At 49.6% G+C, this 24,579-nt stretch overlaps 1 protein-coding gene across 4 annotated transcripts in view; it reads left to right on the top strand.

Annotated features, from left to right (window-relative positions):
* Positions 1 to 24,579, top strand: part of NISCH (nischarin) — a 441,586-nt gene extending 417,007 nt beyond the window's left edge. For all 4 annotated transcript variants that reach the window (XM_069643185.1, XM_069643184.1, XM_069643187.1 and 1 more), the window contains one exon: positions 22,855 to 24,579. In XM_069643185.1, the coding sequence (XP_069499286.1) occupies positions 22,855 to 23,483 (629 nt within the window). In that variant the 3' untranslated portion in view covers positions 23,484 to 24,579. The remainder of the gene's footprint in view (positions 1 to 22,854) is intronic.

Below are 24,579 nucleotides of genomic sequence, written 5' to 3'. Positions count from 1 at the left end.
AGGCATCTATGAACAAGACTCTGTGGCGCTAACTAAGATCTGCACAGCCATCCAAACCTGGATGGCAGCCAATGGCCTCTGCTTAAATGGAGACAAAACCGAGATCCTTATAGTTGGCATTAAGGAAACCCTGAACAAATTCCCACCGCAATATAAAACCTTTAATATTGACAACTCCACCATTACGGTCTCCTTAGCAGTAAAAACCTTAGGAGTATACCTTGACTCAATGCTGTCAATGACACGGCAGGTCAATGCCGTAGCATCCTCCACCGCGCTTACCACCAAGGTAATCAATGCTGTGAAACCGTTCCTCTCCACAAAAAACTGCCTGTCAATAGCCAAAGCCACAGTAGCCACCAAATTGGACTACTGCAGTGCCCTCTTCCTGGGCACCTCGACGAAAAACGTTTTTTAAAAATGCAAGTCACTCAGAACAATGCCCTGAGAGCAGCTCTGAGTCTTCCAAAGAGGGAACACATCTCCCAGGCCAGAGAAGAGGCACACTGGCTACCAATAAAAGAATGCATCCTTTTCAAATCCATGGCCATTATACACACATGCCTCTCATCGGGCGCCCCCCCTTACCGATCTGAAAGGATCACCCTTCGTCCACCACCAGACCCACAAGATCTCACCTGACAAACCAAACCCATGTACCCACCTTCAAAAGAAGTAAAGCAGGGGGGGTCCAGCTTTCAACACCTAGCACCACAAAACTGGAACGCACTTCCCACGGCAGTAAAACGAAAAATCATACACTGCTTTCCTCAAACTGTTGAAAACTACTCTGTTCAACTAACTTGTCTCCACACTCCTCGTTGTGACTGTAAGTAACGCATTGAAAATACTTACCTGCTGTAATATGTACTCATGTATTTTATGTACCAAGTGAGTTTACTTTAACAGCGCCATAATGCCGCCGGGCAGATGTGCGCTATACAAATTCAAATAAATTAAATATGTGCGGCCTTGGTCACCCAGAGCAGTTAACGCACGCTATGTGTGGCCCTTGTCTGTTGTAAAGATGCCAGAGCAATAAAGCGCGCTATGTGCGGTCCTGGTCTGCTGTAAAGACAGCCAGAGCTGTAAAGCACACTATGTGCGGCCCTGGTCTGCTGTAAAGACGGCCAGAGCAGTAAAGCACACTATGTGCGGCCCTGGTCTGCTGTAAAGACGGCCAGAGCAGTAAAGCACACTATGGGCGGCCCTGGTCTGCTGTAAAGACGGCCAGAGCAGTAAACCATGCTATGTGCGGCCCTGGTCACACAGAGCAGTAAAACGCACGATGTGCAGCCCTTATTGTCTGCTGTAAAGACGGCCAGAGCAGTTAAGCATGCTATGTGCAGCCCTGGTCTGCTGTAAAGACAGCCAGAGCAGTAAAGCACGCTATGTGCGGCCCTGGTCGCCCTGTCATGATGCCTACCCTCGGTGACCCAGACCACGTCCAGCAACCCCGAAAGCAGGCATCAAGTTATTCCAAGCAAGCCCAACAACCCCTGCTAGGGGCTATTTGGGTCTAGTCCTGGCGCCTATGGCGCCAGGCTCATATGGAGAGTCAATCCTGGTGCCATAGGCACCAGGCTCATAGATTAGAACTTACCTAATGCAGACCATGCTGCAAACTTACCTGATGCAGACCATGCGGCAAGAGCTCCAAGCCAAAAGAGGCTTGGAAGGGACTACTTTACTTGAGGACTATTTTTTACTCGGGCGGGGCTGGGGAGGAATACTTACCTGGGACTACTTTGGAGGCAATTTAAACCATGCCTGAAGAGCAGCACACGCTTCGCGTTATTCTGCATCCAGCAGCGTAACGCTCACCGTGCCTGCAAGTCTGCATACAGTCTTCTGCCACGCCTGCCCGAGTTTGGAGCTCCTAGAAAAAGGAAGAAAGAAGGAGAAAAAGTTAGAACAAGAGCAATACCTTTAATCCTTACCTGAATTCCCGATCCATCGCGCCTTCAAGCTGGAAGAAAGAAATTATTTTCTGCCCGTCGCCTCACCAGCTGCAGCGCCGCGCCTAACTCACCGGCCTTCGCAGCATCTTCACATTCCATCGCATCCTCCTGCATGTTCCCTCTGCACTTCGGCACCTAAGGAGAAGACAAGAACAGCAAGGTGAGCTAAGGGAATACACAGAGGAATATTAGTTACCCCCCCCATAGACTTACCTGATTTTACCACCGGGGGTACTATTCCTCTTCACGAGTCGGCGCAGCTTCCACTGCATCTTCGCCGAACCCCGGCCCCTAAAGGGAAACAAAAGGACAGCAAGGTGAAACAAAGGGACTAACAAGGGGAACCCTCCTCACCACAATAGACTTACCTGATTTTACCACCTGAGCTATTATTCCCCAAGACTTCATACTTTCTCTCAGCGCCTGAATAAGGGAGAAAGCAACAGGTTACATATTGACTTTATTTTATCGAACTGTGTTGGAAAATACAAATCCTTACCAGAATACTACCCGTTGCCACGAAGAACTCTTCATTAGGGTCAAGCTGCAACCTGCAAGGAATCGGACAAGAGTGAAAGTCAGACATTTGAACTCTTACAAACTTTATACTTACGGCTCTTGTCGGGAATCTCGGAGTCAATATTGTTCTGGAACTCACCAATTCCTTCGAGCCAGTGAAGCAACTGGTTATCAACGCGCCCCTGCGCTCAATGCAGGATGGAGAGCTCATCTTTTCAAACCATCAGAAGAATATTCCTACGGGCCAAGCAAACAAAGCTAGGTGGGCCAGTCCAGTCCGTCATCTCGGCCCTACGCGTCACATTGGTGGAGACCGCAGCTGTCCAGTTCTGATCGACGCCTCTGTGGGAGCCAGGTGAGCGTAACAGCCCAGAGCAGTAAAGCACGTGATGTATGGCACTCATTGTCTGCTGTAAAGACGGCTAGAGCAGTAAAGCATGCTATGTGCAGCCCTGGTCTGCTGTAAAGACGGCCAGAGCAGTAAAGCACGCTATGTGTGGCCCTGGTCTGCTGTAAAGAAGCCAGAGCAGCGAAGCACGCTACGTGTGGTCCTAGTCTGCTGTAAAGACGCCAGAGCAGTGAAGCACACTGTGCGGCCCTGGTCGCCCAGAGCAATTATGCACGCTATGTGCGGCCCTTGTCTGCTGTAAACACACCAGAGCAGTGAAGCACGCGATGTGCGGCCGTGGTCCCCCAGAGCAGTTAAAGCATGCTATGTGTGACCCTTATTGTCTGCTGTAAAGATGGCCAGAGCAGTAAAGCACGCTATGTGCAGCCCTGGTCTGCTGTAAAGACGGCCAGAGCAGTGAAGCATGCTATGTGTGGCCCTGGTCTGCTGTAAAGACGCCAGAGCAGTGAAGCACACTATGTGCGGCCCTGGTCGCCCAGAGCATTTAAGCACGCTATGTGTTATGCTCACCTGGATTCCACAGGGGCGTCGAAAGAAGCTGGACTGCTGCGGTCTCCACCACTGTGACACGTAGCGAAGTGATGATCGACTGCACTTGCCCACTCAGTTTCGTCTGCCTGGCCCGCAAGAATATTTTCCTAAAAGCAGTAAAGGGGATTAGCCACCTGTGGTAGATAGGTTACACTAACACTATTTTCCCTGAAAACTTCCAGTATTCCCCTTCATAAAGTCTCCTTATTGTTTGGAAGGATGAACTCTCCATCCTGCGTGGAGTGCAGGGGCGCGTAGAAGTTCAGTTACTTCACTGACCCGAAGGTATTTGGCAGAGTTCCAGACAACAATGACTCCGAGGTAAGTAGTGTGTAAACCGAATTTATAGTTCTTTTAGAGTTCAAATGTCTGTTAATTCACTCTTGCTCCTTTCATACCTTTTCCCTTGCAGCGTGATCCAAGGAGTGAGTTTGCCTCGATGGATGAAGGTAGCGCTTAGTCAGAGTCAGTTAGTACCAAGCACTGTCTAGCAAGTAATATTGTTCCAACTGTAATTAACCAATAGTTCTCCATCTTCTTTGCAGGTGCAGCGCCTTGCCGAAAATGTCTAATGTAGGATGGTGACCAGCGCTGCCTTAAGCAGTAAAATTCTGAGTAAGTATCTTGCGGTAAGTAAAAGAATGTCTTTGGTGGAACCCCGCTCACCTTTTGTTTGTTCTTGTCTTTTCAGATGCTGATGTTTCAGGCGGCGATTCAACGGGTGTTGCGCCGGGTCGTGGAGATGCTCCGCAGACAGGTGAGTATGGTGCGGCGCTGCAGCTGGCAATGCGACGCGTTTTATTTTAATGTCTTTTTCATTTATCCACAGGTGCGGCTGCTCAAGGAAAAGATGATCAAATGGAAATCTAACCTTTTCTTCTTCTTTCCTTTTCACTAGGTTCGGCTCCAGACACAAGCCTGGTGTGGCTGTGGACTGGATGCTGGACTGCAGACACGGTGAGCGTTACGCTGCTAAGATGCAGAATAACGCGAAGCGTGTGCTGCTCTTCGGGCGTGGTTTAAATAGCATCAAAAAAGTTGTTCCCAGGCAAGAAGTTCCAGTACCACACGCAAGCAGCGAAATAGTTCCTAAAGGAAAGTAGTCCCTTCATGGCCTCATGATGGCCTGTACATGAGTTCTTTGCAGGATGACCTGCATAGTTTAAAGTTGGCAATATGAGCCTGGCGCCTGCGGCACCAGGACTGAACCCATATAGCCCCTAGGCGGGGTTTTGGGAATTCCTGTGTGGTCTTGGGTGCCTCCTGTTCCCTGGACAGATGGACCTGTTCCGGATGTCTGGGGGCAGGCATCGTGACAGCTCTCCCCCCTCCGCCCCCCCAGACCCCTCCTAAGGCTGTTCTCCTCACTGGTCCCGGTTTGTCTGGGAAATTCTGGTGGACCTTTTCACCAATCGAGGTGCATGAATATTGTCACTTGGTTCCCATGACCTTTCTTGTGGACCATAACCTTTCCAGTCAACCAGATAAAGTCTTGATTTAACTATTTTTGAGTCCAAAATATTCTTTACTTCAAATTCTGGTTACCCGTCTATTAGGATGGGGTTAGGTGGTTTAGTTAGCCTTGTCCCTGGTTGTACTGGCTTTAGAAGTGAAACATAAAAGACTGGGTGAATTTGCATATTTGACGGTAACTCCAATTTGACGGCCAGGGGATTAATAATGGCTTTAACAGTGTAAGGTCCCAAATACTTGGGGTTAAAGGTTCGAGTCCCCTTTAAAGGTATGTGTCTTGAAGCCAGTCAAACTTGGTCTCCTATCTGATATTTCGGAGCTTCGCTTCTATGTTGATCTGCGGTTTTCTTGTATCTCTCTTTAGCCTGTTTCAAATGTTCAGTTGCCTTTTTAAAAGCTTGTGTAATAGTGGCGTGTAGATGGTTCACGGCGGGCATCTCTAAGTGTTGGGGCGAATCGAGTTCAGAGCTTCGAGGATGTTGCCCATATATAGTGTAAAATGGGCTTCGTCCTGTTCCTTAGTGCAATGAGTTGTTGTATGCATATTCGGATATCCACAAAATTTCTTTCCAATTGCCTTCGGTTTGGTGTAACATGCACCGTAGGTATTGCTCTAGTGTCTGATTGGTCCTCTGTTTTACCATTGGTTTGAGGATGGTGGCTGGTTGATAGTCTAATGTCGATTTGGGCCAATTGACAGCATTTCCTCCAAAACTGAGAAATGAACTGACTTCCCCGATAGGAAACCAATACGGAGGGGAATCCATGTATTCGGATGATATGTTCTAGAAATTTCTTGGCCAAGGTCGAGGCTGAAGGTAGACCCTTTAATGGAATGAAATGAGCCATTTTGGAAAAGAAATCCACTATAACTAGGATGGTGTTATACCCATTACATGGGGGAAGTTCAGTAATAAAGTCAAGGGATAAGGTATGCCAAGGCGTAGGCGGAATGTCCAAAGGTTGTAATAGGCCTGCTGGTTTTCTTTTCTGGGTCTTATTTTGGGCGCAAATACCGCAAAACAGTACAAATGACTTAATGTCTTTCCGCCAAGTAGGCCACCAGAATTGTCTTTTGATCTTGGCCTCGGTGTTAGCGATCCCAGGTTGCCCTTCTATCAAAGACTCATGGTAATTGGAGATAACATGTTCTTGTAATTCTTTATTTGGTAGGTAAAGACGTCCTTGATAGTATATTAGGTGATCGGTGACTGAATAATCTTTGCCTTTGTTCAACCAGCTTTGTAAGGCTGCAGGGTCGAAAAGCAGTTGAATCTTTTTATGGTTATCGTCCAGAGCCTGTAGAGTGGTTATACCAAGAATTCTTCTCTCCGAAATTATGGGTACTGGTTCTGGATTTGAATATGCTTCTCCCATTCGAATACGAGATAAGGCATCTGCTTTTCCATTTCGACAATCTGGTTGGTAAGTAATCACAAAATCATATTCCACAAAGAATAAGGCCCATCTAAGTTGGCGTGACGATTGAGCCTTGACTGTCTTTAAATATTGTAAGTTCCTGTGATCAGTGATTACGGTGATGGTGTGTCGAGCTCCCAGAAGATAATGCCGCCAGGCTTTGAATGCCGACTTGATGGCCAGTAGTTCTTTGTCGGTAACTGCATAGTTAACTCTGGTGCTGAAAATGTCCATGACCAGAACGCCACTGGGTGACGTTGACCAGTCTCAGGATCCTTTTGGGAAAGGACAGCTCCCATGGCTAAGCTGGATGCATCAGTTTCAACCACGTACGGAAGTTCTGGACGTGGGTGCCTTAAAACAGGAGCTGAAGTAAATTTCTGTTTTGGGTCTTGGAAGGCCTTTTCAGCTTCTTCTGTCCACTGGAAGCGTTTATTTTTCTGCAAAAGAGCCATGATGGGGTGTACCAGATGTGAAAAATCAGGAATGAATCTGCGGTAAAAGTTTGCAAATCCAAGCATACTCTGTACCCCTTTAATCGAGGTAGGTGAGGGCCACTTGAGGATTGTATCCACCTTTCGTGAATCCATTTGAACTCCATTTGGAGTCAGGATAAATCCAAGGAATTCAACTTCCGAAGTATGAAAAACACACTTTTCCAATTTCGCAAATAATTTATGCTGGCGTAGTTTTTCTAGCACAGCACAAATGTGCTTCACATGGTCTGATTCAGATGAAGAGTATACTAAGATGTCGTCTATGTATACAACAACACAGACGTCTATGAGTTCATGAAGGACATCATTCATAAAATACTGGAAGGCTGCCGGTGCGTTGCAAAGCCCGAAAGGCATCACCTGGTATTCAAACAAATCCATATTTGGTATGGAAGGCAGTCTTCCATTCGTCGCCTTTTTTCACTTGTACCAGATGATACGCCCCTCGGAGGTCCAACTTAGTGTAGATACGAGCATCCTTTACTTGGTCCAATAGTTCTGGGATCAGGGGCAACGAGTATCGTTTTTTTACCGTTATTTGGTTTAATGCGTGATAGTCAATACAAGTCCTGAGGTCACCTTCCTTTTTAGGGACGAAGAATAAAGACGATTCTGCCAGAGACTTGGACGGGCGAATTAAGCCATTAGCGAGGTATTGATCCAAATATTGCCGTAAATGAAGATTTTCGGGTTTAGTGAGAGCGTAGATTCTGCTGCAGGGAATTTAAGCGCTGAGTACGAGGTCGATCTGGCAATCATATGATCTGTGGGGTGGTAACGTGTTTGCTTGGTCTTTCTGGAAAACATCCTGAAATTCCTGGTATTCCTGGGGTAACTGAGTTATCGGATTCGTGACCGTAGCCAGTCTTTTGATCAAAGTTCTTTCAGGATAACAAGTGTGTGCACAATCCGAGAAGGTCACTCTTATATCGCCAGTCAATACAAGGATTGAGTTTCCAACCATGGCATTCCCAGAATTATTTGGAACTGTGGGGCCTTGATTAAGTCAAACACAATGCTCTCTCGATGCCCATCTTGACCCAACAGTGTCATCTCCATAGTTGAATGAGTTACTGGACCGGAAGCTATTTCGGTCCCATCAACGGTGGTGATTACATCAGTTGTGGTTTTTTTGCAAAGAGGCAGGTTCATCCTTGTAGCCAATTTTTGATCCATGTAGTTTCCTATGGCTCTTCTATCTATGTATGCTCTCACTGCGTGCATACGTGATGGTTGCCTTCGATCTATAAGGACCATTGGTATAAGTAGGTGCGAGGTCTGAGTGTCCTCCTTCATGCTCGGCAAGCGGACCTCTACGCTTGTCGGGCGTGGTCGTTTCCCAGCTCTGATTCCATATTGATTTTGTCCGCGACTCCTACCACCTTCTTAGGTGGTTTCACTGGGCAGTCCCGTAAAAAATGCCCCGAGGTTCCACAATACAAACACAATTGTAACTGCTGCCTCTTGTCCCTTTCTTTTTGAGTCAAAGGTCCTTTAACCCCCCCCCCCAATTTGCATGGGTTCAGAATCATCAGTTCCTTTGGGGGTGACATTGTCCTTAGGTCTTAACCAATACTCGATTCTCGAATCTAGCCCGATCAGCCTTCCGATTCTGAAGTCTGTGATCCAACTGGACAACCAGGTCTATGTGTTCAGCACAGTCTTGAGGTGGGTTCACTACTTGTGCCAAAACGTCTTTTAGTTCACCTCGTAGCCCACGATTAAATAACGTAATCCGCTTGACCTCTGGCCATCCAGATTCTACCACCAACCTATTGAAGTTTGCGATGTAGGTCAGCAGTTCCTGGTTACCCTGACGCAAGGACAAAAGTTTGTTATCCAAAGCTTGGCCTTGGAAATGTCGAGCAAATAGTATTTCCATGCTTAGTTGAAAATCCTGAAGAAGAGGGTCATCCCGGTTGACTAGTGGAATAGACCTATCGGCTGCACTGCCGCTGAGATACGATAGTACAAAGACTACCTTTGCTTGATCATTCGGAAAGGCTCCAGGTCTACATAAAAAATGCAGGCGCCACTGGTTCATAAACACGGCAAACCTTTTTGGATCCCGCAAAGCGCTCTGGCGGTGCTAAAGGAACTGTCCCTGGTCAAATTACTTGCACTGGATTACTTGATTGAGCTTGGGCAGAAGCTCCCCCGAGTCCAGGTTAAGGTGTGTGCCCAGCTTGAGCTTGAAGTAATTGCCTGGCGAGATCATCCGTATGTTCTTTTGCCACAATCAGTTCTCTCCTGAGAGCATTAGTCTGTTGACGGGCGGAGTGCACTTCAGCCCTTAGTTCTCCCAGTAGTTGGGCTAATTGGTCAGTCTCTGAGGTCTCCATAACGCCCGGGTGGAGATTCGTAGTAAGGCTTTGCGTTCTGTTACGCTCACCTGGATTCCACAGGGGCGTCGAAAGAAGCTGGACTGCTGCGGCCTCCACCAGTGTGACACGTAGCGAAGCGATGATCGACTGCACTTGCCCACTCAGTTTCGTCTGCCTGGCCCGCAAGAATATTTTCCTAAAAGCAGTAAAGGGGATTAGCCACCCGTGGTAGATAGGTTACACTAACACTATTTACCCTTAAAACTTCCAGTATTCCCCTTCATAAAGTCTCCTTATTGTTTGGAAGGATGAACTCTCCATCCTGCGTGGAGTGCAGGGGCGCGTAGAAGTTCAGTTACTTCACTGATCCGAAGGTATTTGGCAGAGTTCCAGACAACAATGACTCTGAGGGAAGTAGTGTGTAAACCGAATGTATAGTTCTTTTAGAGTTCAAATGTCTGTTAATTCACTCTTGTTCCTTTCATACCTTTTCCCTAAGCACTGTCTAGCAGGTAATATTGTTCCAAATGTAATTAACCAATAGTTCTCTATCTTCTTTACAGGTGTGGCACCTTGCCGAAAATGTCTCGTAGGATGGTGACCAGCGCTTCCTTGAGCGGTAAAATTCCAAGTATCTTGCGGTAAGTTAAAATGTCTTTGGCGGAATCCCGCTCACCTTTTGTTTGTTCTTGTCTTTTCAGATGCTGATGTTTCGGGCGGTGATTCAACGGGTGTTGCGCCGGGTCGTGGAGATGCTCCGAAGACAGGTGAGCATGGCGGGGCGCTGCAGCTGGCAATGCAACACTGTTTATTTCAATGTCTTTTTCCTTTATCCACAGGTGCGGCTGCTCCAGGAAAAGATGATGACCAAATGGAAATCTCCTTGTTCTAACCTTCTCTTCTTTCCTTTTCTCTAGGATTGGCTCCGGACACAAGACGGGTGTGGCTGTAGACTGGATGCTGTACTGCAGACACAGTGAGCGTTACGCTGCTAAAATGCAGAATAACACGAAGCGTGTGCTGCTTTTCGGGCATGGTTTAAATAGCATAAAAAAGTAGTTCCCAGGCAAGAAGTTCCAGTACCACAACCAAGCAGCAAAATAGTTCCTAAAGGAAAGTAGTCTCTTCATGGCCTCATGATGGCCTTTACATGAGTTCTTTGCAGGATGACCTGCATAGTTTAAAGTTGGCAATATGAGCCTGGCGCCTACAGCGCCAGGACTGAACCCATATAGCCCCTAGGCGGGGTTTTGGGAATTCCTGTGTCTTCTTGGGTGCCTGTTCCCTGGACATAGGGACCTGTTCCGGGTGTCTGGAGGCAGGCATCGTGACACTATGTGCGGCCCTGGTCTGCTGTAAAGGCAGCCAGAGCAGTAAAGCATGCTATGTGTGGCCCTGGTCTGCTGTAAAGACGCCAGAGCAATTAAAGCACGCTATGTGTGACCCTTGTCTGCTGTAAAGACCCAGAGCAGTGAAGCACGCTGTGGGCGGCCCTGGTCTGCTGTAAAGACGGCCAGAGCAGTGAAGCACGCTGTGTGCAGCCCTGGTCTGCTGTAAAGACGCCAGAGCAGTAAAGCACGCTATGTGCGGCCCTAGTCTGCTGTAAAGACGGCCAGAGCAGTAAAGCACGCTATGTGTGGCCCTGGTCTGCTGTAAAGACGCCAGAGCAGTAAAACACGCTATTTGTGGCCCTGGTCGCCCAGAGCAGTAAAGCACGCTATGTGCGGCCCTGGTCTGCTGTAAAGACGCCAGAGCAGTGAAGCACGCTATGTGTGGCCCTGGTCTGCTGTAAAGACGCCAGAGCAGTGAAGCACGCTATGTCGACCCTGGTCGCCCAGATCAGTGAAGCACGCTATGTGCGGCCCTGGTCTGCTGTAAAGACGGCCAGAGCAGTAAAGCATGCTATGTGTGGCCCTGGTCTGCTGTAAAGATGCCAGAGCAGTAAAGCACAATATTTGCGGCCCTGGTCGCCCAGGGCAGTAAAGCATGCTATCTGCAGCCCTAGTCTGCTGTAAAGACGGCCAGAGAAGTAAAGCATGCTATGTGTGGCCCTGGTCTGCTGTAAAGATGGCCAGAGCAGTAAAGCACGCTATGTGTGGCCCTGGTCGCCCAGAGCAGTGAAGCACGCTATGTGCGGCCCTGGTCTGCTGTAAAGACGCCAGAGCAGTAAAGCACGCTATGTGTGGCCCTGGTCTGCTGTAAAGACGCCAGAGCAGTGAAGCACGCTATGTGTGGCCCTGGTCTGCTGTAAAGACGCTAGAGCAGTTAAGCACGCTATGTCTGGCCCTGGTCTGCTCTGAAGATGCCAGAGCAGTCAAGCACAGTATGTGTGGCCCTGGTCTGCTGTAAATATGCCAGAGCAGTAAAACACGCTATTTGCGGCCCTGGTCGCCCAGAGCAGTAAAGCACGCTATGTGCGGCCCTGGTCTGCTGTAAAGACGCCAGAGCAGTGAAGCACGCTATGTGTGGCCCTGGTCTGCTGTAAAGATGCCAGAGCAGTGAAGCACGCTATGTGCGACCCTGGTCGCCCAGATCAGTGAAGCACGCTATGTGCGGCCCTGGTCTGCTGTAAAGACGGCCAGAGCAGTAAAGCATGCTATGTGTGGCCCTGGTCTGCTGTAAAGATGCCAGAGCAGTAAAGCACAATATTTGCGGCCCTGGTCGCCCAGGGCAGTAAAGCATGCTATGTGCGGCCCTAGTCTGCTGTAAAGACGGCCAGAGAAGTAAAGCATGCTATGTGTGGCCCTGGTCTGCTGTAAAGATGGCCAGAGCAGTAAAGCACGCTATGTCTGGCCCTGGTCTGCTCTGAAGATGCTAGAGCAGTCGAGCACACTATGTGTGGCCCTGGTCTGCTGTAAATATGCCAGAGCAGTGAAGCACGCTATGTGCGGCCCTGGTCGCCCAGAGCAATAAAGCACGCTATGTGTGGCCCTGGTCTGCTGTAAAGACGGCCAGAGCAGTAAAGCACGCTATGTGTGGCCCTGGTCTGCTGTAAAGACGCCAGAGCAGTAAAGCACGCTATGTCTGGCCATGGTCTGCTGTAAAGACGGCCAGAGCAGTAAAGCACGCTATGTGTGGCCCTGGTCTGCTGTAAAGACGGCCAGAGCAGTAAAGCACGCTATGTGTGGCCCTGGTCTGCTGTAAAGACGCCAGAGCAGTGAAGCACGCTATGTGCGGCCCTGGTCGCCCAGAGCAGTAAAGCACGCTATGTGTGGCCCTGGTCTGCTGTAAAGACGCCAGAGCAGTAAAGCACGCTATGTGTGGCCCTGGTCTGCTGTAAAGACGCCAGAGCAGAAAAGCACGCTATGTGTGGCCCTGGTCTGCTGTAAAGACGCCAGAGCAGTAAAGCACGCTATGTGTGGCCCTGGTCTGCTGTAAAGACGCCAGAGCAGTAAAGCACGCTATGTGTGGCCCTGGTCTGCTGTAAAGACGCCAGAGCAGTTAAGCGAGCAATGGCTACTCCTATGGTTAAATCAGAATTCCTGTTCCGTTTCTAGGTTCCCTTCCCTTACATGTGTGCTCTCTGGCTTGTGTTTTTTGGATCCTTGCCTTCTTCCTATTGGCTTCCCTTAAAGTCCCCATGCCATTACATCCCTTTTCACCTTATATACGGTATATGGTACAACTTTTTCATTACCTATGTACCATATGTGCTAACTGCATTAAGTAACCTTCTGTAACAGCGCCAAGATGCCCACGGGCCGCTGGGCGCTTTATAATTCAAATAAATAAATAAATTGTATTGGGTGTCCCCTAACGCGCCCAGTCCCCTGGGTACCTCTCGGGCTCCCCATTTTTGCCTTAGTGTGATTCTATCATCCCACACAGGTTTAGGGGAAAGTTGCAGTCAGCTATATTTTAGTTATGGCTTAACTAATGCAAGCCATGTTACCGCATTTTCTGCCCAACGGCTTTTTAAGCCATTGGTGTGGCCATGAGCTTTTTTAATCCTCCTCTCTGCCATTTTGTATTTCACGGCTTGCTTTATTCATGTGACCACGAGGTTGCCTAAAATAGCCGTTCTGAACATTTGGACTCTTTTTGAGCCAGCAATCTTAGCACCATGTTGTCCCTAACTAGTTTAGGCCAATATAGGTCCCTGGACTCTCCCCCGCACATCATGCGAGCTTGGCTTTGGCTACCTGGCACTCCGACTGACCAACCCAAGTGGTTCATCATCTGACCCTTTGCCCCAGCTCCCTTCAGTGATCGGCTGCCTGGCCTTGTGTCCGCTTCTTTGTGCTGGGCCTTTTAGGCTTTTCCGTGACCCATTTAGTCTCTTGCTGCTTCGTTCCTGCTGACCTGCTGAAGGGGTGCTGCCACGCTTCACAACATGTTTGCCATTTTTAAAGTCCTCACTCGACGGAACTTGCAAAAGTGCAGTGGCCCGGGCATGTCCACCTGCTGACCGCGGGATCTCCTCACTTGCTATCGTGATCATCCGCTTGGCTGTGGTTCGCTGCTGGTGTCCAGAGGAGTCCTGAGGTCTAGCCACCCCGCTAATTCTTCAGTTTAGGAGGTCCGAAGCAGCCTCCAGCTATCGTCCCCGTCCGGGGGTCGCTTGCTGCTCTGCTGCCTTCATCATTTGAGGGAGTCGCCAGGAGTCATCTTCTCGGCTTCCCACATCGTCCTCGCCAAATATTCCACTCCTGGCTCGAAAGTAGATGTTGTAAGCAGACCTGTTAGGTTCCTAGTACGTTAGGAACCGCGGACAATATGAAGCACGCAGATAAATATGAGCCAGATAATAAGACGCGGGAGCCCTGGCATTGTATGTTATCTCCTTTATTCACGGCGCCAGAACTGGCGTCGGAGGCGGTAGCCCCGCCTCTTCCTCTTACTGTGGCCACGCCACAACTTCTAAAACCCAACAGAAAGAACGGACACAACCAGTAACATGAATAACGTGTCCATAGAAATAGGACACAACATCTCCCCCCCACTTAAAGAGGGGCACACCTTTTTACATCTCTTCTATCCATCGAGGAGGTCGACGAATAGTCCTTTTGGACGGGCTCCTCCGGGGTGTTCTCTCCCAGCCCACAGGGGTGTCGCTGTCGCTGTCGTCCGCATCTCGCACTTCCACCTGATACTCTGACTCCACCTCTGAAGATTCCTGGTCAGACCTCGAGTGATCGGTGATCGGTTCGGCATGTCCCCCAAAAGTCTTGAAGAATGAAGAGTTTCTCGTGATGGTCCCTGTGGGGCTGGCAGCCGTTATCATGGAGCCATTCACGTGCGTCACTTCTAACGGTTCAGGTCTGAAAGCTGGGGTGTCCTTGGTGTTTTGTTCTTGCCTTACCAACACCACGTCGCCCACTTGAATAAGGCATGGCTTGGCATGTCTTTTTTGATCAGTGTATGCCTTTGTTAGTTCTTTGCTCCGTTTGTCTCTTTTGATGGCGTCACCTACGGCTGTTGGCGACGGACGGGCACGGGGATTGTGGGGGAGTTGTGTTCGTACGATGCGCCCGAACATTAGCGTGGACGGACACACCCCTGTGGTGCTGTGTGGAGTGTTCCGGTACTCACGTAGGAGGGTGCAGATGGCCTGCATGAATGACCTGTTGGTTATGGAACATATTTGAAGTGTTCTCTTGAGAGAGCTCATGAATTTCTCAGCCATTCCGTTCGCCTGTGGCCACAGCGGTGTGATTGTTCTATGCTGGAAACCAAGGTGTTCCGCGAACATTGCGAAGTCTTGTCCGCTGAACGGTGGACCGTTGTCTGACTTTACTATCGATGGTATGCCGTAATCAGCAAAAGTCTTGTCCAGGGCAGGTATAACCGCTTGGGCGCTTGTAGAGTGAATGAGATGCACCTCCGGGAACCGTGACATTTCGTCCACAATTACCAACACGTATTTCCCATTTGCCAGGGGTCCAAACATGTCTACAGCCACTCTGTCCCACACTTGTGGAGGCATCTCAGATGGTTGTAGGGGTGCCGGGAATGTTCGGGGACCCACCGCTTGGCAGGTGAGACAATTGCCTAGGATTTGTTGTAATTGCTCATCCAGTTTGGGGAACCAGACCTTTGTTCTCAGTTGTCTCTTGGTGGACACTATTCCACGGTGGCCAGCATGAGCTATGTCCAGTATTTGTCTCTGCAGGCTGGGGGGGATTACAATTCGGTTCTCTTTGAGGAGTAGGCCTTCTGGAGACACGGATAACGTATGGCGTATCAGTCTGAAGACGCGCAGTTGAGCCTTTTCTGTTTCTGTCAGTTCCTTGACATGCCAAAGGCCTGTTCGCAGACACTCTTTTATGATGGGCATCATCTTGTCTGTGGATGTGGCTTCCACAAGTTGGGCAATGGAGACATGCTTAGGGAGTGCATTGTTGACCAAGAAATTAAGGTATTGGTTCGCTTTTGTGGATTGTCGTTCCACTTGAGCCGGTAGCGGGTATCTGGAGAGAAAATCGGCGGGGTTGTTCTCTTTCCCTGGGCGATGTATGATCTTGAAGGAATACTCTTGTAAGGGTAGACCCCATCTGGCAATTCGGGGTGGCATTTTGGCAGTGGGTTTACCATATATCGTGGTTAGCGCTTGGTGATCAGTCACGACGGTGAATGGGCGGCCATATAGGAAGAGATGGTAGTGCTCACACGCCCATACGACCGCGAGACTTTCTTTCTCGGGTTGCGAGTACGCGCATTCTGTCTTTGATAGACTCCGACTGGCATAGGATACTATGCGCTTGGGTGCATTGGGTGGCGCTCCCGGTCTGGATTGAGCTAGAATGGCGCCCAGGCCTACGGGACTGGCATCTACGGTGAGTTCCGTGTCATAGTCAGGGTCGTAATAGGCCATGCAGGACGCTGATGATATGCGTCGTTTAATTTCCTGGAATGCTTTTTCGCATTCGGTTGTCCAGTCAAATTCCTGGTCCTTCCCGGTGAGGACTCTTAGCGGGGTGCTCACGGACGCAAAGTCTTGAATGTATCTCGTGCAATAACTTGCCATGCCCAGGAATGATCGTATACCCGATGATGAAGTGGGAGTGGGGGCATCCACCAGGGCCTGCACCTTTTCCGGATCTGGACGCATGCCCTTGTTTGAAAATATGTGTCCAAAGAACTTGAGGGTGGTCTTGCTGATTTCACACTTTTCTGGGTTGAGTGTGAGATTTGCGTTTTCTAGCGCCATGCAGACCCTCCGTAGCGTGTCATCGTGGCTTTCCTGGGAAGTGCCGAAGATAAGAATATCATCACTGTAATTCAAACAATGCGGGATGTGTTTGATTATTTGGTGTATCACATTCTGAAAAATCTCGGCTGCGGATGACACACCGAAGCTTAGTCTCTTGTATCTGAAAAGCCCTAGATGGGTTGAGAATGTGGTTATGTATCGAGAAGACGGATGAAGTTCGAGTTGATGGTAACCCTTGTTCAGGTCTAGCTTCGAGAAGATGGTGGCCCCATGTAGAAGGTGTATCATGTCGGTCATACGAGGAGCCAAGTGTCGCTCTCTTTCGATGGCCACATTTGGAGCATGCATGTCTACGCAGATGCATATCTTGGATGTGCCATCTTTCTTGGGTACCGGTACTATTGGCGAGACCCATGGAGTCGGGCCTGACGCTGGTTCGATTATGCCTTGTTGTAGTAATGAATGGATCTCATCTTCAACTTGCCGTTGTATATTGAGGGGAATGCCCCTATAGTGTTGGGCAATGGGTTTCACCTGCTGATTAATGTGCAGCTTGATCTGCTTGTCTTTTAGACACCCTAGTCCTCTGAAGAGCGCCGGAAATACCTTTTGTATCATGTCTTTGGCGCTGGAGGTGTAAGCAGACATGATCTGATACATGATACTGATGAGGCCCATTTGTATCGCTGTGCGGAAGCTTAGGATGCTGCCTCCCGGGACTTCACCTCTGATTACATATATTTTTACTTTCTGGCTTTGCTCCTTGTAGTTGCAGTGTGCGTTGAACATCCCAATACAGTCTAGCGGTCTGTTGGACCCGTAGGGGTATATTAGCGTGTCGGCCTTCTTTAAGTCTTTCTTGACCTCCAACGATTTGTATATTAGCTCATTGATGACATTCACAGTGGCGCCTGTGTCTATCAGAAATTCTAGATTTTGGCCATTCAATTGGAGTAGGAGGGTCGGACTGTATTCAGTCGCCGTGGCATTTCCAATGGCATGCACGTATGCTCGCTTTCTTTCTCCACTGGATGAGGATGATCTGACTGCCTGTCTGTCGTGAGGCGAGTCATCCACGTATCTGATCCTATGTCTTGGTCTGCGGTGCGGGGAGTGGCGTCTGCTCTCTCGGTGGTTAGATGTTTCTCTCTCTCTCTCTCTCTCCTCTCTTCTCGCCTCCTCGATGAAGGCGCCTGTTCTTTGGTTGAGCTGTGAGAGCGCCTCCTCCCATGTGTGGAGCCTCGATGTGAGTTTCTGCGCGGACTTTCCCGCCTAAAGCGTCCACCTTCTTGCCGTCCGGTTTCCCTGTTGCTTCCTGAGTTCTGGAGGAATTTGATGTTCTTACAGACAGACTGGAAATGATTATCCCCCCCACATTTGTCACACTGATGTCCAATCGCAGGGCATGGACCAACATGAGGAAAGCGGAAACCACATCGGTAGCACTTCTTTGCTTCTGACGGGCCGACAGGCGTGCGGATGGGGCAGAGAGAGGCTGATTTGGCGTTCTGCGTGATGGAAATCTTGCCTAGAGACTCTGTTTGTAGTGTCAGTGCAGCGTCTGCTCTTGCAATTTGAAGGATCTCTTCTAGCATTCTGCTTTTCTGCAGCAATTTTCTACGAAAGTCAGGGGACCCGCACCCTGCGATGGCTTGTGATTTTAGTGCCTCTTCAGTGGAGTATTTGTCAAAGTCACAGTATTTGGCTCTTTTCCTTAGCCTCATAATGAAATTGTCCATGCTTTCATCATTGTCTTGCGTCGTTGTGTGGAACACATGTCTCTCGTAGTCAACATTCCGTAAGGGTGCAAAGTAAGCATTTAATGAGTCAATTATGCCTTGAAAAGAGTTAGTGTTGTCCTCGGGCATTTCGAACACGATGTCTCTCACCACGGGGCCCAAGGAGTGAAGCAGGATGCCTCTTAACCGGCGCTCTTCTCGCACGCCCGAGGCATCAATGTAGATGTGGAGTTCTTTCAGCCATCGAGCCCACCTGGGTGCCAGGCTGTTGGTGTCCGTCATATCGAAATGAGGGACCGCTTGTAGCTGCAGGGATTCAGAGGAATTGTCCTCTCCAGTGCTGGCTGCTCTCGGAGTGGAGCTGGCTTGGGGGCTCTGTAGGCCACTGTCAATATTGTCAGCTGATATGCCGGTGGACATGGCTGGGCTGCGCTGCTGTGGCACACTCCTCACTGGGGTGGCGTGAGTTGAAGGTCCCTCACCACTTCCTTCACCAGCGAGCCTCGCCCGCTGAACGTGGGGGCTAGCGGCGACTTGGGTTGCATGAGGGCCTCATGAATAGCAGGTGGCCCTTATTTACTGGGCTGCAGCGCTTCCCACCTGGTGCGTGTGTGAGTGTTGCAGGGTTTCCTTATCCTCCACTGCAGCACGTAAATACAGCGAAAACGGCCGTGCCTGGGGCAGCAACGATGATTTATGTGGCCCACGCGACTCTGGAGGCTGTCCGCGGGTGGGCGTGGGCGGGCCGACGTTGCTCTGCAGCGCCGACGAAAACGGCCGTGCCTGGGGCAGCAACGATGATTTATGTGGCCCACGCGACTCTGGAGGCTGTCCGCGGGTGGGCGTGGGCGGGCTAACGACGTGCAGTTGATCTGGAGGCAGCGGCGTTGCTCCGCGGCTCACACGCGGCACTGGAGCTGCCGGCAGGCGGGCATGAGTAGAACGTCCTCGTCGCCAATGTTAGGTTCCTAGTACGTTAGGAACCGGGGACAATATGAAGCACGCAGATAAATATGAGCCAGATAATAAGACACGGGAGCCCTGGCATTGTATGTTATCTCCTTTATTCACGGTGCCAGAACTGGCGTCGGAGGCGGTAGCCCCGCCTCTTCCTCTTACTGTGGCCACGCCACAACTTCTAAAACCCAACAGAAAGAACGGACACAACCAGTAACATGAATAACGTGTCCATAGAAATAGGACACAACAAGACCCTTTGTTTCTTTCCTAAGTCGTTTGTGTTGTCACTGGATCAGGGTGCAAGTCCCCGAGGACCGAATCCTGGCCCTAAGAAGAAAAGTCCTGTACTTACCATGTTGTGTTGAGCCGCCGGAGCGAATTTCACCAAAACTGCCAAAGTGTGTACCTGGGGTGGGTGATTATGTGTGACCCACTCCCCCTTGCTCCCCCCTGGGGTCCATCTAGTCAGGGATCCAGATTCTATGGAGGCAAGTCCACCTCACTTCTCATAGACCCCTGCGAGGGGGGGGGAGTTGGGGGCGATTGTCCCGATCTGCTGAATCTTTCTCTGGGGGGTTCTTGGGTTTGTTCTTTGACCTCTGGAATAATTCTTCCGGGTCCCGTCTGGCCATCACTGGGATTGTTTGCTGGGAAATCCAGACCTGTGGGGTGGATCGGACTTCACTCGTCTCCCTTCATTTCCTATGGAACGTTTAACCTGCCCTGGAACACTGTAAAACCGACCCTGCAGTACTTTCCTGCCCTGGGACGCTGTAAAACCCACCCTGCAGTACTTACCTGCCCTGGGACGCTGTAAAAGCGACCCTGCAGTACTTACCTGCCCTGGGACGCTGTAAAACCCACCCTGCAGTACTTACCTGCCCTGGGACGCTGTAAAACCGACCCTGCAGTACTTTCCTGCCCTGGGACGCTGTAAAACCGACCCTGCAGTACTTACCTGCCCTGGGACGCTGTAAAACCGACCCTGCAGTACTTACCTGCCCTGGGACGCTGTAAAACCGACCCTGCAGTACTTACCTGCCCTGGGACGCTGTAAAAGCGACCCTGCAGTACTTACCTGCCCTGGGACGCTGTAAAACCAACCCTTCAGTACTTACCTACCCTGTGACGATGTAAAAGCGACCCTGCAGTACTTACCTGCCCTGGAACGCAAGCGACCCTGCATACTTGCCTCCCCTGGGACGCTGTAAAACCGACCCTGCAGTACTTACCTGCCCTGGAACGCAAGCGACCCTGCAGTACTTGCCTGCCCTGGGACGCTGTAAAACCGACCCTGCAGTACTTACCTGCCCTGGAACGCTGTAAAAGTGACCCTGCAGTACTTACCTGCCCTGGGACGCTGTAAAACCAACCCTGCAGTACTTATCTGCCCTGGAACGCTGTAAAACCGACCCTGCAGTACTTTCCTGCCCTGGGATGCCGTAAAAGCGACCCTGCAGTACTTACCTGCCCTGGAACGCAAGCGACCCTGCAGTACTTGCCTGCCCTGGGACGCTGTAAAACCGACCCTGCAGTACTTACCTGCCCTGGAACGCTGTAAAAGCGGCCCTGCAGTACTTACCTGCCCTGGGACGCTGTAAAACCAACCCTTCAGTACTTACCTACCCTGTGACGATGTAAAAGCGACCCTGCAGTACTTACCTGCCCTGGAACGCAAGCAACCCTGCAGTACTTACCTGCCCTGGGACGCTATAAAACCGACCCTGCAGTACTTACCTGCCCTGGGACGCTATAAAAGCGACCCTGCAGTACTTGCCTGCCCTGGGACGCTGTAAAAGCGACCCTGCAGTACTTGCCTGCCCTGGGACGCTGTAAAAGCGACCCTGCAGTACTTACCTGCCCTGGGACTTTTTTCCTGGATCCTGATTGGGTTCTGTAAGGTCTGGACCAAGTAGTACAATGTTGGTGCTTGCCTTTGATTCTTAATCCATGTTTTAGGTTTAGCTGTTAGGTGGTGCTTTGCACCACCTATAAGCTACAGCTATTGCCTTAGAGTACAGCTGGGGAGAAATGTTAATTGAGGAGGGATGTGAAGCTTGTAGGTGGCGGTTGACTATTTTCCAATCCATTGACTGCCCATGGCCATGTTAATCCCTATGGCCATTCTCGCCAACTTCCTTCCCCTCCCCGCCCAAACCACATCCTCCTAGGATCACTCTGAGATAGATTTATCAAGCCTTGCGATCAAACTTTGAGCTCAAAGTGCCTGCCAGTGTTTTCTAAAGCAGTCTTCTGAAAGTAAATGACTTGATTGGAACTATAATGTCTTAACCAGGTCTGCCTTCCGCCACTTGCTTTATAAGCACTATGCGTGTTCTTCACTAAAGTACTGTTAAAAACCAGCATTGGCAAAGCCAGACATTTTTGCTTGTGTAGACGTATTAGGCATTTGCCAGGCACTGCTATTAGAGGAACGGGTTCTCATACCATATCCAGCTGTTGCCATCAATGGTCAGTTAATCCCACTAAGGCAGCACCAAGCAAGTGCCTTTCCCACGCCTATACAAAAGGCTGAACTGTTGGCATTGCCAATGCTTGTTAAATGTATGCTGTGCATTTCTCACGTGGGACTGTATTTTTAGGATTGTGGCTGATCTTTATAACACTCTACATATTTGTTTCCCTGAAATGTTTGACTGAGGGAACTGTTCCTAAAAAGCTCTAATTCCTGAAAGCATTTCGCTTGGGTATGAAACTGTTTCCTGCCACCTGGGGCGCTTTGCATTCATGTTTAGCATGTCCTCGGCGTCCATAGTAATGTGCAGCAGGGTTATGGGCCGTGGGAAATGTGCATATTATTCCTGACTGGTAAAAATGGTCCGTTTCCTTTTTTTCTCCCATACCCCGCCTGCATCTGTTAGATGCTGGACCTACCACGTCTAGCAGTAGCGGGGGTGGTGGGGGGCTGAGTGTTGTCTTTAGGACACTGCATAGGATTGTGCAGGCCCCCAGGGGGCTTACCTGCCTGTTAGGTTTTGTGGTTGCCTTAGTCTCCCCACCTCTGATAGCTCATGTTGGGGCCCGACCTCGGAGAAACCTCGAATAGCAGAGTCCTTTAAAGACATTACTGTTTTTTTTGGATTATATTAATTCTGTGATTATTATTTGCTAAGTTTTTATTTTCACCTGATAGCTACGTGTTACATAAAGTATATACTATTGAGTGCGTCCCTGTGGTGTGTTTTCTAGGGAAGTGTGTGGGCTAATTGTACCGCAGTGTGAGCATGTTTAGTGCGTCCCTGTGGTGTTTTCTAGGGATGTGTGTGGACTAATTGCACCGTTGTGTGAGCATGTTTAGTGCGTCCCTGTGGTGTTTTCTAGGGATGTGTGTGGACTAATTGCACCGTTGTGTGAGCATGTTTAGTGCGTCCCTGTGGTGTTTTCTAGGGATGTGTGTGGACTAATTGCACCGTTGTGTGAGCCCCACATTAGAGTTCAGCTTAGTCTCACTGTCCATATTACCTGCCTTAGCAGAGGTTTGGCTTCCATTGCTCCATTGGGTGCAGTAATACCAATTTGAGGTCGCTTTCACTAATGCTATGAATAGTGTTAAATGACTAATATATGGCAACATGTGGAGAGTGTCCCTGGTTGGTTCCTTTTGGGAAGTAGAATCGCTTGCGCGTTGGATCTCGACGCAGAATGCGGGTGCTCTTCTTTTTGAAGACATTTATTGTAGGGTCATCGATTGGGGTTCTACTAATTTGCTCTAGATACCTACTGTGTAGCCGCGACGACTGCTAATCAAGTCCTTCTAATGAGTGCCGGAAACCCCATGTGTTGTTAAATGCCAGGTGAAGGCGCCTATTCAAATCATCATCTAACCTGGACTTCCTTTTCTTTTGCAGGGAAAATGGAGAATTATGAGCTCGTCCACTCTAGTAGGGTGAAGTTCACCTACCCGAATGAAGAGGAAATTGGGGATCTGACCTTTATAGTGACCGAGAAGATGGACTGTCTGGCCAAACATCAGCCTCTAAACATATTGCTCTACGTCTTGGCTTTTCAAGTTGCTCCATTGGATGGAACCACTCAGGCCAGCGCCTGCCTCCAGCCAAAGACGCTCCTCTTGACCAGCTCTGGTTTGTTTCTTTTCAATGAGGACTACATCAGCTATCCGCTGCCGGAGTTCGCAAAGGAGCCGCCAAAGAAAGACAAGTACCAGTTCATGGATGGCCGGAGGATCCGTGATTTGGACCGAGTGCTCATGGGCTACCAGACGTACCCGCAGGCCCTCACCTTTGTGTTTGATGATGTGCAGAACCAAGACCTGATGCAGAGTCTGACCCTGAACCATTTTGGTGAAGCACTACCTTCCCAGCAGAGGACCCCGCGGGACTACCGTGCGGTAGACCGAGAGGTCCAGTGGTGCATCTTCATCCCTAGTGCCGACTGTCGTGAGCGGTTGATCTCTCTGTTGGCCAGGCAGTGGGAAATTCTCTGCGGCCGGGAGCTCCCTCTGGAACTGACTGGCTAGTCCTGTCTCTGGGACTGTGGAGTGGCCTGAGTATAAAGCACAGTGATTGGCTGACCATCTAGGACCTGTGGGTGTGTCTGTCCAGCATGAGTGGCAGGGTGATTTGTGTGCATGCACAGTGAAGCCAGTCCCTGTTACTACAACTTACTGCATCAGTAGTGCCATTAAGTTACATTTACTACAGCCAGTTTACATGTAATATTGCTGTTTAAACATTTCGTAACTCCTGTGAACAGATTTTTTAATAGAAATTGTATGCTGTGTATGACGGCGCCCTCCACGTTGAGACCCCATATATCTCAAGGAGCTTCTTTGCAAGTCCTTGATGGATCAATGTCTGGGTTATGGGAAGATCTGATCATGTAGCTGTAGATCCCACTCATTGTGAGCGGCTGTTTACTCTTTGACCACCCTGGTGCCACCCTGCCATGCATTGGAGTATGAAGAGGGAGACCCCCGCAGGCCAGTATGACCACAGCGTGGGCTTGCAGGAAGAGTCTCATCCTGCATGACTCGGAGTGGCTATAAAAGCACAGCATTGGACTATACTTTACTCCAGGGGTCTGCAACCTTTGGCCCTCTAGATGTTGGACTACAACTCCCATGAGCCCTAGAGGCCACATTCAGTGCTACGGGATCACTGGAGTTTGACGCACTAAAGGTCTGGAGAGGCAGAATGCGCCAGCCCCTGCTTTACACTTTACCTGGGGGAGCGCAGGTTGGGTGACTGGTTTCACTGTGAGTGAAATATTAGGGCTTTAGTAGGACATGAAGGAATAGCAGTATTGTACAGCAATAGGTAAGAGGTTTGTGATACTAGTGCATGTGTCGCAGCATCCGGGGAAACTACATTGACATTTTGGAGTCTGAATACTATGGCACAGTGTTGTCTAGGGCTACTTGCGCGCATTTTTTTTCCTGTACATAGCACCTTTTTTACTCTGCTGCCCAAACTATACTATGTAAATAATGGTAAACGGCATGGTATGTGCAATGCTATTTATATCTAAAACATTTTATTATGTATGCTGCTAATACTTAATTTAAAATATTATGGCAACTTTTAAATATGCCTTCATAAAGAGATTGAATTTAC

The sequence above is a fragment of the Ambystoma mexicanum genome, chromosome 2p, assembly GCF_040938575.1.
Source record: "Ambystoma mexicanum isolate Mex_15411 chromosome 2p, UKY_AmexF1_1, whole genome shotgun sequence".
NCBI lineage: Eukaryota > Metazoa > Chordata > Amphibia > Caudata > Ambystomatidae > Ambystoma > Ambystoma mexicanum.
This window is presented reverse-complemented; position numbering and strand designations above follow the sequence as displayed.